Source organism: Sinocyclocheilus grahami, unplaced genomic scaffold (assembly GCF_001515645.1).
Source record: "Sinocyclocheilus grahami isolate Dianchi unplaced genomic scaffold, SAMN03320097.WGS_v1.1 scaffold61.1, whole genome shotgun sequence".
Lineage (NCBI taxonomy): Eukaryota > Metazoa > Chordata > Actinopteri > Cypriniformes > Cyprinidae > Sinocyclocheilus > Sinocyclocheilus grahami.
The window spans coordinates 3,499,629-3,517,795 of NW_015505240.1; the positions used below are offsets into that span (position 1 = coordinate 3,499,629).

Consider the following 18,167-nt stretch of genomic DNA (forward strand, 5'->3'; position numbering starts at 1 on the left):
TCTTGGCCATGAGAGATTTTCTTAGCCAGCTGCATGTGTGTGTGTGTGTGTGTGTGTGTGTGTGTGTGTGTGTGTGTGTGTGTAAAAAATAAATCCTGAGCATCTGAGTGAAAAGTGTACAGAGAGAAAGAACAGATGCATTGTATTTGGAGCGATAGATGATTCATTTCTTCCATATGCTTTCACTCTGCCTGTACGATTCTCAAGCAATCACGCGTGTGTTTACTTAGCTGTACTTAAGGGACAAAATCATCCCTAGAAGTGAGTTAAATCTGACAAAACCTCCCTTCTGAGGACAGCTGGGGACATCCTCAAAGCTAAAAATGATTCAGAAATAGTATGCAAATTTTTTTTAGAATTAAGACAAAAACAAATATGAATAACCATAATCAGCTGAAACCAAATGCAACAGAAGTCAATAGGGCCTTTTGCACCGCGGGAACCTTTTCATAGTACCAGAACTAGTTGTGGAACTACCCCCTTTATGGTGTTTTTTCGCACCACCGGAACTGGGTGCGATTTTAGTACCGGACTGCCTTTTTCGAGAACCAAATTAGCTCCTACTCTGGAGCAGGGTCTAACCAGCCCAACTGGTACTAATCGTGACGTAAGTAGATTAGTTTGATTGGCCAAATGCGTATGAAAACGTTGTGTCAACTTATTTCGCAAGTATGGAGAACAGCGATAGATGGACGGACGCTGAAGTCAGGCACTTGTAGCAAATGTAGCACTGCCAGTTGTTGTTGGAGATTCTTAGTCCTCCTTTCCGTTCTTTCAATCGCTTTACGTATACGTCGACTTTCCATGTCCAATATTGTGAAACTCGCCAGACACAGCAAAAACAGCTCCGATCACAGCGTCCTCCATCCTCCTGTTGTTAATGTTGTTCTTCTTTGTTTCTGTTGTTGAACGCCGCGCACAAATGACGTCGCTGTCGACCGGCTTACGTCACTTCCTAGTACACACTGTCGGTGCGAATGCAACCCTTTAAATAGTACTGGGAAATAGTTTGCGCAAAATTGTCCCAGTACTTTAGTACTGTACATTTAGTTCTGGAACTAAAGTGGTGCGGAAGGCCCTAATGACAAATCAAATCCACTTTAAATAGCTAGGCAAATGTGTAAACATTGGACGTACCATGGGCGTCGCTAATAAATGACTACTCAGCCCCCCTAAAATTTAGCGATTAGCGCGATAAACTGTACACGAATTCGTGATCGCCTCAGTCCCCTTTAAATTTCATATGAAAATGGCGGCAGACTATATATATATATATATATATATATATATTATTAGGCTATTATTATTATTATACCCTCACTGGGGGCTGAGCCCCACTAAAATGAAAATCCTAGAATCGCCCCTGGGACGTACTATACTGAGCTGCCTACTAAGGACTTTTGCATTCATTAATTCCTACGGTTAAATATACCGTTGGATCTTTAATGTTGTGGGCCTGTTTTTCTGCCGGAGGTCCTGGACATTTTGGCATCATGGATTCTATCAAATATCTACAGATAAAAAATCTGACCTTACTGCCTCTGTTAGAAATCTTATAATGGGCCGTGGTTGGATCTTCCATCAGGACAATAATTGTTATGGCCCGTCTAGGGGCCGTACAGAAACTATTCTTAGACATAGGTTTCGTTTGTGAGAGTTTCTTACAATAAAAATAATAGAAAGAAAAGTTTGCGAAAACTTCACATTCCGACAAGGCCAAAGCAATAACCAAAACCCCAATCTCAGCCATCCCTCTATCTAACCTCATCAAAAGAAAAGAAAAAGAAAATACAAAATTATAAGAACATAACTTGCATCGGAACCCTACAACCCAATAAGCTATTATTTACAGGAATTTACAATGAATAAACAAATAACACAAACAAGAAAAATACAATCTCAACACAAGCAAAACCAAAATAAACTATAGACTAGTTGAGGACACTATATATATATATATATATATAGTACAGACACATATATTACGTGAACACAAACTTTTATTTTGGACGCGATTAATTGTGATTAATCGATTTGACAGTCCTAATTTATTTATTTCATTAGATTAAAACAAAAAGATCAGCATTAAACATGACATTTTGAAGTAGAAAGACTCAAAATAAAATAAAATAATATTATATATGTAATAAACAAATAGATAAAATAACTAAATACATTCTATATTTACCTTATAAATCATTTAAATTAATTCAATTACATTAAAGCAAGTTTCTTTTTTTAAATCAGAATTAAACATGGTGGAATTTTGAAGTAGAAACTGAAGTCTTCACACCAATCTTTTTTGTCTTATTTACAGCTTTGAAAATAATTTTTTACAGTGTAGCCTAAACTGGTTTCCAGCTTGGCAAAGAGCTCAATACCTCATTAAAACCAGCAGATCAGACCAGTTTGGGAGACCAGTTCATCATGTCTTTCTAGAGGTTTGGCTTTCCCCCATGTTTACAAACCATCACCAGAACTCCAGTGACCTATGACCCTCTCTGTTACCCTGGAGACACGGCACAGAAGGAAGACGTGGCCTTATGGGTATGGATGAGGAGGAGGAGTGAGACAAGAAGAGGAGGAGGAGTTATGAAATGATGAAGAAAAAGAATAGGAACTTCTTGGCCATGAGAGATTTTCTTAGCCAGCTGCATGTGTGTGTGTGTGTGTGTGTGTGTGTGTGTGTGTGTGTGTGTGTGTGTGTAAAAAGTAAATCCTGAGCATCTGAGTGAAAAGTGTACAGAGAGAAAGAACAGATGCATTGTATTTGGAGCGATAGATGATTCATTTCTTCCATATGCTTTCACTCTGCCTGTACGATTCTCAAGCAATCACGCGTGTGTTTACTTAGCTGTACTTAAGGGACAAAATCATCCCTAGAAGTGAGTTAAATCTGACAAAACCTCCCTTCTGAGGACAGCTGGGGACATCCTCAAAGCTAAAAATGATTCAGAAATAGTATGCAAATTTTTTTTAGAATTAAGACAAAAACAAATATGAATAACCATAATCAGCTGAAACCAAATGCAACAGAAGTCAATAGGGCCTTTTGCACCGCGGGAACCTTTTCATAGTACCAGAACTAGTTGTGGAACTACCCCCTTTATGGTGTTTTTTCGCACCACCGGAACTGGGTGCGATTTTAGTACCGGACTGCCTTTTTCGAGAACCAAATTAGCTCCTACTCTGGAGCAGGGTCTAACCAGCCCAACTGGTACTAATCGTGACGTAAGTAGATTAGTTTGATTGGCCAAATGCGTATGAAAACGTTGTGTCAACTTATTTCGCAAGTATGGAGAACAGCGATAGATGGACGGACGCTGAAGTCAGGCACTTGTAGCAAATGTAGCACTGCCAGTTGTTGTTGGAGATTCTTAGTCCTCCTTTCCGTTCTTTCAATCGCTTTACGTATACGTCGACTTTCCATGTCCAATATTGTGAAACTCGCCAGACACAGCAAAAACAGCTCCGATCACAGCGTCCTCCATCCTCCTGTTGTTAATGTTGTTCTTCTTTGTTTCTGTTGTTGAACGCCGCGCACAAATGACGTCGCTGTCGACCGGCTTACGTCACTTCCTAGTACACACTGTCGGTGCGAATGCAACCCTTTAAATAGTACTGGGAAATAGTTTGCGCAAAATTGTCCCAGTACTTTAGTACTGTACATTTAGTTCTGGAACTAAAGTGGTGCGGAAGGCCCTAATGACAAATCAAATCCACTTTAAATAGCTAGGCAAATGTGTAAACATTGGACGTACCATGGGCGTCGCTAATAAATGACTACTCAGCCCCCCTAAAATTTAGCGATTAGCGCGATAAACTGTACACGAATTCGTGATCGCCTCAGTCCCCTTTAAATTTCATATGAAAATGGCGGCAGACTATATATATATATATATATATATATATATTATTAGGCTATTATTATTATTATACCCTCACTGGGGGCTGAGCCCCACTAAAATGAAAATCCTAGAATCGCCCCTGGGACGTACTATACTGAGCTGCCTACTAAGGACTTTTGCATTCATTAATTCTTCCTACCTGGGTTTTATTATATAAATATATTACATTTAAAAATAAAATAAAAGATTTTTTTACATTTTTCCTTCCTGTTTTATTTTATTTTTATTTTAATGAAATTAAATTAAATAAAATATTACAGTTTAAAAAAAAGTTTTTAAAAAATTATTTTTTAATTGTTTCCTTTCATTTGTTTCAATGTAATTAATTTTATAAATAAATAAAGAAATAAATATATATCTTTATCTTATAATTAATTAAAAATTTAATTACATAAAAATTTTAAACATTCTGCATTGATTAAATATTTCCTTCTCCAGTAAGAAAACTATGGTATAGTGGATTTGATTTTTTGTGGTATCTTAGAAGGCAGTATGTTTTCCTATATGTATATGCTATATATCAGGGGTGGCGAACTCCAGTCCTGGAGAGCCGCAGCCCTGCAGAGTTCAGCTCCAACCCTAATTAAAACTCACCTGCCTGTAGCTTCCTAGTAACCCTTCAGACCTTGATTAGCTTGTTCAGGTGTGTTTGATTAGGGTTGAAGCAAAACTCTGCAGGGTTGCGGCTCTCCAGGACCGACGTTCGCACCCCTGCTATATATGTTTAGAACAGCCTTTGCACCAGTAACACACTTATGAAGTTTAAAAATAGTGTCTATGTAGGCAGCATACTTGAGTTTGCAACACAGTCAGTGTGATCTGAAGTAAGATAAGTTTGATTTAGTCTCATCTAGTTTAGTCTCATTATGCTGGTATTGCATCCCTCGTCTGCCTCGTCTCTCCCTCCTTCCATCAAATTCTTGAGATTTTCAGAGTTCCTTCCAAAAGGACAGTCTAGGGCACCGCGACTCTGTGGCCCATTAGTGATGAGGTGCTCAGACACAGAAAAGTCAGAGAGCAACATGGACAGTAAGGCCCAAAGTATACCTAAGTAATATCATGTTTTTAGCTACATACTATATATATATTTTATTTTATTTATTTATTAAATTTTTTGTCTGGAAACTAAAAAATGTACTAGCCAATGGCGATTCTATTGCCCAGACGTGTGTAAAGGGTTGATTCTACCGTATGTCTGCAGAGGATGAGAAGATTTATTTAGGGCAGAGAATCTGTGTCCTCTGAACAGACACCAACAGCCCAAACAATGGAAAGATGGAGAAGAAAAGTAAACAGGTGCACCTGTGTGTTTATGGGTTCATGCATGCTCACGTGTGAGTGTGTGTGTGTGTGTGTGTGTGTGTGTGTGCATGTTTATTTGGTTTATGAGGACACAAATTTGTATAATAACATGGGTATGACATAGGTATTACAACGAGAAGGGGATTTATGAGGACATTTTCAGTGTCCCCGTAATTCAAAAGGCTTATAAATAATTCAGAATTAGTTTTTTTGAAAATCTAAAAATGCACAAAGTTTCCTGTAAGGGGTAGGTTTAGGGGTAGGGTTGGTGTAGGGCAATAGAAAATACGGTTTGTACAGTATAAAAACCATTACGCCTATGGAGAGTCCCCATAAACCATTAAAACAAACCTGCGTGTGTGTGTGTGTGTTTGTACTCACAGGGGTAGAGTTGTTTAGTAGGAGCGCTAAGCTGTGCATCTTTTGTGACTCTGTAGGCGACATCAGGCCCTTTTGATGACTTCCGGTGTGTGCAGAAGCCTGTAGTTTTCGATACACCCTCCGGCAAACTGTGAAAATCTAAAATCTTTAGGAGATCGGCTGGCTCAGCTGCAGAGAGAGACACAGAGAAACGCAAAATTAGTTTACAGCTATTTCAAGTTACATATAAAAACCAACAATTGTCTCTCAGAAACTGTAACACATTTATACAGCTTTCACACTTTAACACATTCTATAATATATTATATGATATTATATTGTAGAAATTAAAATGTTTACTTTTTCTTAGGTTTTATTATTCTTTATTTTATAAAGTAATAGAATAAAATACAGTAAAATACATACATCTATACTGTAAATAATTTATCTTTACCATAAATCTAATTTTAAAAATGTATTTAGATTAAAATAAATTTTAATTATTATTATTGAATATATATTTCTATTCCTATAAGAAAACTGTTTATTATATTATATTATATACATTTTTATATTGAAAGAATTTATCAAATGAAAAAAAATTATGTATCCACTGAAACCTGATATATTTTTTATATTTTATATATATTATTGCAATTTTATTTTTATATTTTTACACATTTTTTATTTTTATTTTTATTAATTTTCATGATTAATTATTTACAAATATTTACATGATTTAGACAATAAAAGTTAAGGTATCTTTAAATAAATACATAAACACAAGAAATACATGCAATAAACACGTTTTTATTTAATTAAACATGCACTTAGCATACTATCATGTCAGTATGCATGCTGAAAACAGTATGTATTATATACTGTATACTGTGCAGTATATAATAACGCAGTAAACTAAGTCATCATGCCCACAAAACCACAAATCTGTCGTTAGCAACCTAAAGCACCAATAGAACGAGCGACCACAGCTCAAAAACCTAGCCAAGTGTTTCATGTGTTTAGAGGTCGGCTGACCATATACGAACACTGGATACCAGGCACGTGCACACATAGACATCAAAGGGGGCTTAAGCACCTGCCCTTTTTCTTCCTTGAAAGAAAGTGCCCTTTTTTCTGTTTTTTTTTTTTTAATGAATGAATATATGTATATATGTGTGCGTGTGTGTTACTGTTGCGCACAGCTTTCCCTGTCAAACGAATAAAAATATCAAAATATCAGGTCGGGTAGGGAAATGTTGCGACTTTCTCCCCTCCACGTCTCCGCAGCACAGCAGTGTAGCACACATTGATCGGCACATCATAGTCACAGTCAGGCAGGGAGCAGCAGAAGTGAAGCCCTCCCTCCCTTTCCAGTAGTGTTTGTCTTGGTGTGGAGGTGAGTGGTGATGAGCAAAAGACTAAGCTACCTGTGCCTCGAATTTACAGCTAATTATCCAAAAGGCAAAAGGCAAATATAGTTAATTTGTCTCGCTAACATCCATGACTCATGAGAGCTACCATGTAAGTTAGCTAAAGTTTAGCTAAGGCAATAGGAAGTCTAGGTTAGACCAGTTCGCATTTTTTCACTGCATGATTCAGTTTACTAAAATGCATTTAGAATGATCACAAAATTCAAGATATGGGGGCAGATATATATATTTCTGTCAGGACCCACTATCGTCAATATAACTTATGATTAGCATACATTTTAGGTTGGGGGAATGGTTCTGTTCTGGGCAAACACTCCCTGCCCATCCACGCAGCCTAGCATGGACAGGAGCAGGGAGAGCAGAACACCCCCCCCCTAGGGTAACAGAACAGAACCAACATCAATGATAAATGTAGCAGATACCATTAATGCTCTACGTGATTATTTTAACAACATGATTCAGTGGACTGACTCAATGATATATTCACTGCCAAGTCCTGACTGGACGAGAGGAGGAGCTGGGGATGGAGATGGGTGATTAGTTCCTGAGCGAAGCGATAGCTGCTGAATAATGACTGAAGGGACCTTATGAAGTGAATTATGATTGGTGTCGTGATCCTATAGGTAGACGTGGATCAGCTGATGCGATCTTGACTAACATGGCCTGCCAGAACTATCGCTACGCTCCATATTTATATAATTTAGGGCTGCCCTCGACAAAAGATTTTTCTGATCGACTAGTAGTCATTCATTTTAAGTATTAGTCGACTATTAGTCGCACTTTTATTAATAAACCATATAAATCATAATAATGAGCCTTTAATTGCCTACATAGCCTAATAAGTGCTCAAGCGCATGCAAAAAAAGGCTTGCCGCAGCACACCGGCAAATATAATGATTATGAATGTGTTAGGGAAAAACAGCAAGTACACTGCATTAACGTTTTAATAATTTATTGTTACACTAGTGCTTTCTGTTTTCAGTTTAAGAGATGAAGTCGGCGACACGGACTCGTAATCTCTGCAGTATGTGCCTGTATGCATGTTTCATACGGATTACATAATCTGAGAATATTTGTTTTCTATTTGAATTGTTTCATTTAAAAGCTTCACTCTCTATAGGTATATTTTTCATGTCTGTAATAAAGCAAGAATACACGGAGTTACGAAGTGACGCGCTCAAGTTCACAGACCGAGACGGCAGAAAGCGCATTCTGTTTGCTTGAATTATTTTACAAAAGCGCAACGTTTTGTTGTTATTCTGAGTGCACACGAATAAACGAGTCTTTACAGATACAAAAGATGCATTACTCTTATCTGTATGACCAAAAATTAAATCATAATAATGAGCCTTTAATTGCCTACATAGCCTAATAAGTGCTCAAGCGCATGCAAAAAAAGGCTTGCCGCAGCACACCGGCAAATATAATGATTATGAATGTGTTAGGGAAAAACAGCAAGTACACTGCATTAACGTTTTAATAATTTATTGTTACACTAGTGCTTTCTGTTTTCAGTTTAAGAGATGAAGTCGGCGACACGGACTCGTAATCTCTGCAGTATGTGCCTGTATGCATGTTTCATACGGATTACATAATCTGAGAATATTTGTTTTCTATTTGAATTGTTTCATTTAAAAGCTTCACTCTCTATAGGTATATTTTTCATGTCTGTAATAAAGCAAGAATACACGGAGTTACGAAGTGACGCGCTCAAGTTCACAGACCGAGACGGCAGAAAGCGCATTCTGTTTGCTTGAATTATTTTACAAAAGCGCAACGTTTTGTTGTTATTCTGAGTGCACACGAATAAACGAGTCTTTACAGATACAAAAGATGCATTACTCTTATCTGTATGACCAAAAATGACGAAGTATTTTAAGAGCAAATGATCGCACCGGCGCCTCCATCTGTCATGCAGTAGCCCAAGCGCGCTACTGTTCAGCTTCCACACTCCGCTGACACGTGAACTGCGCACTTTTTTCTAGGCTAACATTAGATTGAGCTGCCATGTAAAGTTGCTACTACATACACATTTCAGATGATAAGCCATATTTGAAGTCGATGAATGTTAGGTGAGCATATGGATGTCCTGCCCGATGTACTATATTACCACATAGACCAGCCGTTAACGATCTGTCCGTCATGGACTGCATGATTTCGCCACTTCGTGTGGATTTTTTTTTTCTGCGACTAAGCGATTAATGAAATTTTTATTCTAACGGTTAGTCGTCTATTAGGGGGCAGCTCTAATATAATTTCATATAGACTTTATACAGCAGTTCAATAAACAAGAAGTTAATATTAAGACACTTACGTTAGACACACTATTGACTGTTTTTGCTCTATTTCGCCAACAAATATAATTCCAATTTGCATCTCTGAGCAACATAACGGTGCTTCGTTCCTGAATGAATCAACTATTTAAATGATTCGGTTCAATCGCAATGACTCACTTATTCACAGTGACTTGCTGCCACCTACTGGCGGTTTTAATTTCACATTTAAAATATATTTTCTTTTTTTTTTTGTATAATTTCAAATATCAGTATTCAACATTTTATGTTTAAAATATCAAAACAGTATTAATGCGTTTGTAACTGCAGGTTAAAGCATTCATGTTCTGCTTTAAACAGTGTGTAAATGCATCTAAATGCCACTTCAGATGTAGCTTCTGTGTTTCCTTTGCATTGCAAAGATGAATTTTGTCAATACTGATTTCATTTGCTTGGTAACAGCCCAAATGACTTATTATTCTAATTGACTGATTCAAGTAAAAAATTTGACTGAGAAGATGATGCACACTTTTAGAAAAAATAGCTTTATAAAGGTAAAAATGCCCATAAAAGGTAATAATCAATTTAAACTTACTGGAAAATATTAATTTCTATCACTGCTGTGAACTGGTCACCACACAGAATATGCAGAATATCAAAAACTTTAGGAATCAGCTGTCCACGGTAGTCCTTATCAACCTTATCCTTATTAGATATCAGCACAATAACACACTCAGCAAAAATATTGTCTAATTATCGTTATTGATGAAATCCCAGAAAATATCGAGATATATTTTTTGTCAATATCGCACACCCCTAATATATTTAATGTTTTGTTTAGAAATTTTTTTTTTATAAATATGAGAAGTGCCCTTTTTTCCACTTGAGCCCCTGCCCCTCAAAATGTCTGTGCACGTCCCTGCTGGATACACAATAAAAAGAAATAATACATTTTTGTTAATAATATTTTTAAAAATATGTTAAATGTTAAAATAAAATAATAAATATTATAAAAATAAATATTACAAAAATTCTAAATATTATAAATAATTCTAAATACATATTATTTATTTAAAAAAATATTTATTATAATCTTGTTGCATTATGGCATTCCTGTAGCTCAAACAGTAGAGCATGGCATTATCAATGCTGCAAGGATTCAATTCCCAGGAAATGCATAAGTTTAATAAAATACGTACCTTGAATGCAAAGTAAGTTGTAATAGATAAAAGTGTCTTCCAAATGCATAAATGTAATTTCAAGGTATTAATAAAAGTTACAATAAAGTGCTATTCAACAAACTATAAAATGTTCAGGAATGACATGAAAGAAAACATAAAATAATAATGCACATTATGATTATACTCTAAACACATGCAACTGGTCTAAATAGCTAAATTATCAAATTAATTCACATTCAACACATAGACACATAACAATATAGAGCAGATTTTGCTGTTTGATGTTGTTTCCAGACGTTACCTCCACAGGCTTCACCCCCTTCAAACTGCTGTTTGGGAGACAGCCCAGGGGTCTTCTAGACGTGGCTCGGGAAGCCCTGGAGAACCAGCCCGCCCCACTTCGTAGCCTCGTCGAGCACGTGCGGGAGATGCAGGAAAGGATAGACCGGGTCATGCCGCTGGTGAAGGAACATCTGGTGACCGCCCAGCGCGCCCAGCAACGGCTGTACGACCGGCGATGTGTGTACATTAATGAGGAAAAAAAAATAACTTAAATGATTTTAGCAAATGGCTGCAATATAACAAAGAGTGAAAAATTTAAGGGGGTCTGAATACTTTCCGTACCCACTGTATATATATATATATATATATATATTCTTAAGGATGTTTAGGGGTAAAGCTGTAAATGCAGGCGATGCTGCACCTGGTTTTGTCGTCTGCCGGCTCTAGACCCACAGCAGGGATATCAAGACATGCAGACACACTGTGACCCAGTAACACAAAAGTACAGTATTAAAAAATAGACAGAACTCCATTAGACAGCACATCTATACCAACCCTCTTAAAATACAGTGTTTTTGTAGCACATTTTGCTGTATGGTTCTCTAAAGATGAAATATATCCATTATAGGTGCAGTTTGGGATTGGTAAGATTTTTTTATTATTTTGGAAATGTCTCTTATGCTGACCAAGGTTGCATTTATTTGATAATAAATACAGTAAAACAGTAATATTGTGAAATATTATTACAATTTAAAATGACTTCCTGAACATCAAACTTTTGAACAGTAGTGTAAATAATATATTTATATGTAAATGCTTTTAGGTTATAATTGGATTTCATCTGAATTCATTTTCAGTGGTGACACAAATAACTAGAATAAACTAAATGTATTAAACTGATCTTGGTCTGATTTTCAAAGTTTTAAATTCTACATTAATGCACCAAATTGCTGTTGCTTAGCAACTGTAAACTGCCTACAGATAGACAAATAAACTATATTAGCTGGTAGAAAATAAATTATGCTGATCCTTATTAATTTCACAATTTACTGAACATCGGTGCCTTTTATTGCTGCTGCTGCAATTTAAAAAAAAAAAAAATGGATACCAATTACTATAGTAAAAATCACTGTAGCACATTGCCTTAAGTGGCTTGTTGCTTTAATTAATCAGGTATAGGATTGTATGCATGGTGAGTTGAAATCTATTGCTTAAATTCACATTTTACCCATTCAGGTGGGTATGTGTGTGTACATTAGGTATGGGCCGATTACCGGTTTCAAGGTATACCGCGATTTGAAAATTTCACGGTTTCAAAACCACTAACATTTTCCGTTATACCGTTTCTGCAGTATGCGCTGTTTTTCAAGTATTTCAGCGCAGCGCTGCTTTGTTTACAGCGATAAACCAAGGAAACACTGTATCTGGTGTTCCAGAAGCGCCTCCTGCTGTCAGAGAGTGAATCTGCGTCTCATTCAGTCCGTCTGCTGTTTGTTTCGTTCAGGCATGTAGTATAATTTCACAAAGCTAGTCTCAGAACATTCTGTTTTTGCTTCAAATTGGGTTATTATTATATCAAATTATGTATATGAAATTATAGAATTAATTATTTTTAGGGCAGCAGTAGCTTTAGCAGCAAATCAACCATCCACATCAAAAGCTGCAGGACAGCCCACAATTCAGCAAACATTTCAGAAACAAATCAAAGAAAAAATAAACAAATACTACTGTTCCAAATATTCTGTATGCTGCTCAAAAACACAATATATTGTGTTCAGTGGGATTTTTTTTTTTTACCCAGACATTTAAAAATAACAACAATTCCGTGATACCGAAACAGTGATATTTTTGCTTGAGGTTATACCGTCAAAATCTCATACCAGCCCATGCCTAGTGTACATATTTAAGCCATAAGTGAATTTGATGTTTTACAACACGTTTTATAGCTCTGGTTAAGTGGAATCTATCAACATCCTGTAAAATGTCATGTTAAAATCACCCACACATACAGGACCTGCTCAGGTGAAGCGCTCGGGTTCACCTTACAGCCACTCAACAGGAGTGTTTACACTGTGTGTGTGTGTGTGTGTGTGTGAGTGCGTGTTTACCCTCTTACAGACGCGTCCCAGAGGAACCCAAATATCACCTGTTGAGATTTATTCTGTCACCGCAGTATTTCCCTCTGCAAACACCCTACAGACCGCAGCTCAGGTGTGAGGAAACACTCCCATTCATAAAAGCGCACTTATTGGGAAAACCAATTCCTTTTCCTAAACATCAACAACCACCACACAGACATTTCCTGAGATTTTTATAATCAGACAAAAATGTTTGCAATTAAAATACACAGGGAAAAAAGCATTAATCAAATGAACATAATGACTAATCTCTCCATCTCCCTCAGCATTAAACACATTGCGTTTCAGTGCCAACTTTTAAAAACAGAAAAACACATCAAAACAACCAGATCCAAAACCGCACGACACACAAAATGCACACTGCTTTACTTGCTGCACAACACACATATACACACACCAACTACTCCTATTCTCAGAGATCTGACACTATCTGAAAAGCTGCCCGAGATAGAAATGTTCAAAGCTAAAAGTTAGTGACTTTTACTATTGTGATAAACGTGATGAATTTAACATTGGTAAGTATGCATACTGTGCTGTAACTAAAAAAAACAGCACATCTCACTTGAACACACCTAAGTTTTAACAAATGCTCCAGTTCAGATCATAACAGGTCAAAACCTGACTGTCTGATCACTTTATAAATGTTTAAGCTACTCAAAAGCTCATTAAACCAAATCATACTGAATTAAAGAGCTTTACTGTAATGCTAACACTAGATTTGAATTTCCTGAAGGAAATAACAGTGCTTCCAAAAGCAGCAAGAAAAATGTGAACATATTAGGCAAGTCTACAATTTTTAAGTTTGTATAAGATGACATTTTGGTTTGTATGAAGATGGATACAGATTAACAAAAACATACCGCAATTCTACATGCAAATAAATGCAAGAAAAATAGATAAGTCACATTTCAGTTTTCAAATACTACATACACTATACACTATATATAGGAAGCAAAGTCTCTGTATCTTAAAGTTGCAGTGTGTAATTTCTGTTCCACTAAATCTCTTTGGTGGTTGAGCTCTCGCTAAGGACAGGTAATTAACAATGAACCCATCACATGATCCCAGCCTGGATCTCCATCACAGCATCATGAGAATCAAACAAATGTTCAGTGTTCAGCACAGAATGATGTTTGGTTTCAGCAGAGGGCGGCCAATCGGCTCTGAGCTTCAGCTCTGCTGGGGTCACTGAGGTCATTCTCTATAAAATGAATCATCATTTTGACCTGCAATTGAGCATGACATGCACATTTTTTTCAATATGCATGCAGGGTTGGAAAACAGCTTGGATCTTCCTCACTGATTTTGGCTGAGTCCAGTTGTGTAGAACACACAATCATGTGGCGGAGACACTAGCAAACACACACAGGCAGGTGAATGGAGGAGACACAGGAAGACAGTTGGCAAGACGAATTCTCTCTCTTTCTCGTTCTCTCTTTTCCCATCCTGAGACAGTGACCAGGCTGACTTATTATTTTTAATCACAAAACGACAGGAAATGGATGAGATAAGAGAACGACACATATTTATTTGCCAGACACAAGTCCATGCATTTATATTTTTCTGAACCTCTGACCTTAAGTATTAAACTTAACCACTGTCACACTCAAAACACATTAGTAATTATATAGATATACAGCAACCACTCAAAACAACCTAGCATATTATACAAACTATAGTTTACACATATATTAATCATTCTGCTTTTAATCAACATAAATAACAGAACCAACCAGCACAAACACACAATTATAGTATATTTGAATTGTAACCCAAAGGTTGCGGGTTCGAGTCTCGGTATTGGCAGGGATTGTAGGTGGGGGGAGTGAATGTACAGCGCTCTCTTCCACCCTCAATACCACGACTGAGGTGAGATCCTTGAGCAAGGCACCAAACCCCCAACTGCTCCCCAGGTGCTGCAGCAATATGGCTGCCCACTGCTCCGGGTGTGTGTTCACTACTGTGTGTCTGCCCTTGGATGGGTTAAATTATAATTGTTATAGTACAGAACTCCTAATCCGAACACATGTACAGTGTGTGTGTGTGTGTGTCTCGCTCCCTCACACAGATAACAGTGTGTCTCTGTGAAATGGAAAAATAGACTCAACACAAGATCAGTCCTCTGAACACAACCAAACTTCTAATTTCTTGTCCTTGTTCAAAAAAATATTTAATATTCACATTTACAAAAATAGATTTTTGTACAGTACAGTAGTACAGTATATATATTAGTGGTCGACAATATTATTTTTTTTGACAGCTGATGCCGATGCCGATGTCTTGGAAAGCAGGGTGACCGATGGCCGATATAAAGCCGATATAATTGTATTGATTTTAATTAATATTTAAGAAATTTGAAATCATTTGAAAATAGATTAAAAAAATTATTTGTAAAATAAACATACTTATACTTTAGATGACAAAGTATTTTTCACAAATAAATGTTTAATAAAATTATAGTTAAAAAGGAAGTAAACACTGTAACCAACAGAGCACTCAGTATTCTGGGACGTTTGTGTGTATTGGAAATCCACAACCAAATTCTTGCCCTTGTTCAAAAAAATATTTAATATTCACATTTACAAAAATAGATTTTTGTACAGTACAGTAGTACAGTATATATATTAGTGGTCGACCGATATTATTTTTTTTGACAGCTGATGCCGATGCCGATGTCTTGGAAAGCAGGGTGACCGATGGCCGATATAAAGCCGATATAATTGTATTGATTTTAATTAATATTTAAGAAATTTGAAATCATTTGAAAATAGATTAAAAAAAATATTTGTAAAATAAACATACTTATACTTTAGATGACAAAGTATTTTTCACAAATAAATGTTTAATAAAATTATAGTTAAAAAGGAAGTAAACACTGTAACCAACAGAGCACTCAGTATTCTGGGACGTTTGTGTGTATTGGAAATCATATTTTTTCAAATAAAGCCAAGGTAACACTCATTTTACATACAGCACACAGTGAAAATGACATGAATATGACAGTGGGCAAATGCATAAAGCGCAGCACAATTTGAAATCACGAGTTTAATGTTTAAAGCATTCAATTTGCACAGACCGAAAATCACGCAGAGAACACGTGATCATGCAGGTCACATGCACACTAGGGATACGCCGATCCGATATTCATATCGGGTATCGGCTCCGATAGTGCCATTTTTCTCGGATCGGGTATCGGTCAGAGAGAGCCGATCCAAATCCGAGATTTTTATTTTTTTTTCTCGATTGTGCGAATTATTCTGTGTTACTTCTGAAGCCATACGATAGCTTAATGTGAGCTACATATGAATATTTAAGTCCTTACATTAAATTCCATCATTTGAATGGATGCACAGCGCACCTGTGTTTGTGTATTTGGCGTAATGTGTTTCTAGTGTGAAGGCGCACGACTCGCCGTTGCTTTCTCTCACTGTGAGCAAAGAGCGAGAGCGAGCGAGAGTCTTACATAACAGGCAGAATTGATGCGCTACATGTAAACGATATACTTTGTTGTATTTTCCTGTAAAAATAACAGAGTTTCTTTGGAATTCTTCAGCCTTTAAGAACTGCCGGGTTTTCCTGTAGTAGGCGGAACTAATGCGCAAACGACAATCTCATTGGCTGGTGCTCACCTAGTATCGTCCCTGTTTTGATGGATGAGATAAGAGAACGACACATATTTATTTGCCAGACACAAGTCCATGCATTTATATTTTTCTGAACCTCTGACCTTAAGTATTAAACTTAACCACTGTCACACTCAAAACACATTAGTAATTATATAGATATACAGCAACCACTCAAAACAACCTAGCATATTATACAAACTATAGTTTACACATATATTAATCATTCTGCTTTTAATCAACATAAATCAGCACAAACACACAATTATAGTATATTTGAATTGTAACCCAAAGGTTGCGGGTTCGAGTCTCGGTATTGGCAGGGATTGTAGGTGGGGGGAGTGAATGTACAGCGCTCTCTTCCACCCTCAATACCACGACTGAGGTGAGATCCTTGAGCAAGGCACCAAACCCCCAACTGCTCCCCAGGTGCTGCAGCAATATGGCTGCCCACTGCTCCGGGTGTGTGTTCACTACTGTGTGTCTGCCCTTGGATGGGTTAAATTATAATTGTTATAGTACAGAACTCCTAATCCGAACACATGTACAGTGTGTGTGTGTGTGTGTCTCGCTCCCTCACACAGATAACAGTGTGTCTCTGTGAAATGGAAAAATAGACTCAACACAAGATCAGTCCTCTGAACACAACCAAACTTCTAATTTCTTGCCCTTGTTCAAAAAAATATTTAATATTCACATTTACAAAAATAGATTTTTGTACAGTACAGTAGTACAGTATATATATTAGTGGTCGACCGATATTATTTTTTTTGACAGCTGATGCCGATGCCGATGTCTTGGAAAGCAGGGTGACCGATGGCCGATATAAAGCCGATATAATTGTATTGATTTTAATTAATATTTAAGAAATTTGAAATCATTTGAAAATAGATTAAAAAAAATATTTGTAAAATAAACATACTTATACTTTAGATGACAAAGTATTTTTCACAAATAAATGTTTAATAAAATTATAGTTAAAAAGGAAGTAAACACTGTAACCAACAGAGCACTCAGTATTCTGGGACGTTTGTGTGTATTGGAAATCATATTTTTTCAAATAAAGCCAAGGTAACACTCATTTTACATACAGCACACAGTGAAAATGACATGAATATGACAGTGGGCAAATGCATAAAGCGCAGCACAATTTGAAATCACGAGTTTAATGTTTAAAGCATTCAATTTGCACAGACCGAAAATCACGCAGAGAACACGTGATCATGCAGGTCACATGCACACTAGGGATACGCCGATCCGATATTCATATCGGGTATCGGCTCCGATAGTGCCATTTTTCTCGGATCGGGTATCGGTCAGAGAGAGCCGATCCAAATCCGAGATTTTTATTTTTTTTTCTCGATTGTGCGAATTATTCTGTGTTACTTCTGAAGCCATACGATAGCTTAATGTGAGCTACATATGAATATTTAAGTCCTTACATTAAATTCCATCATTTGAATGGATGCACAGCGCACCTGTGTTTGTGTATTTGGCGTAATGTGTTTCTAGTGTGAAGGCGCACGACTCGCCGTTGCTTTCTCTCACTGTGAGCAAAGAGCGAGAGCGAGCGAGAGTCTTACATAACAGGCAGAATTGATGCGCTACATGTAAACGATATACTTTGTTGTATTTTCCTGTAAAAATAACAGAGTTTCTTTGGAATTCTT

The 18,167-nt window shown here is 36.8% G+C and overlaps 1 protein-coding gene across 1 annotated transcript in view; it reads right to left on the reverse strand.

The window, feature by feature from the left end:
* The window catches only part of LOC107584652 (collagen alpha-1(XI) chain-like), a 112,061-nt gene that overhangs the window by 72,356 nt on the left and 21,538 nt on the right, over nt 1–18,167 (reverse strand). Inside the window, exon 2 of the mRNA XM_016271361.1 lies at nt 5,592–5,759. Within this exon, the coding sequence (XP_016126847.1) occupies nt 5,592–5,759 (168 nt within the window). The remainder of the gene's footprint in view (nt 1–5,591; nt 5,760–18,167) is intronic.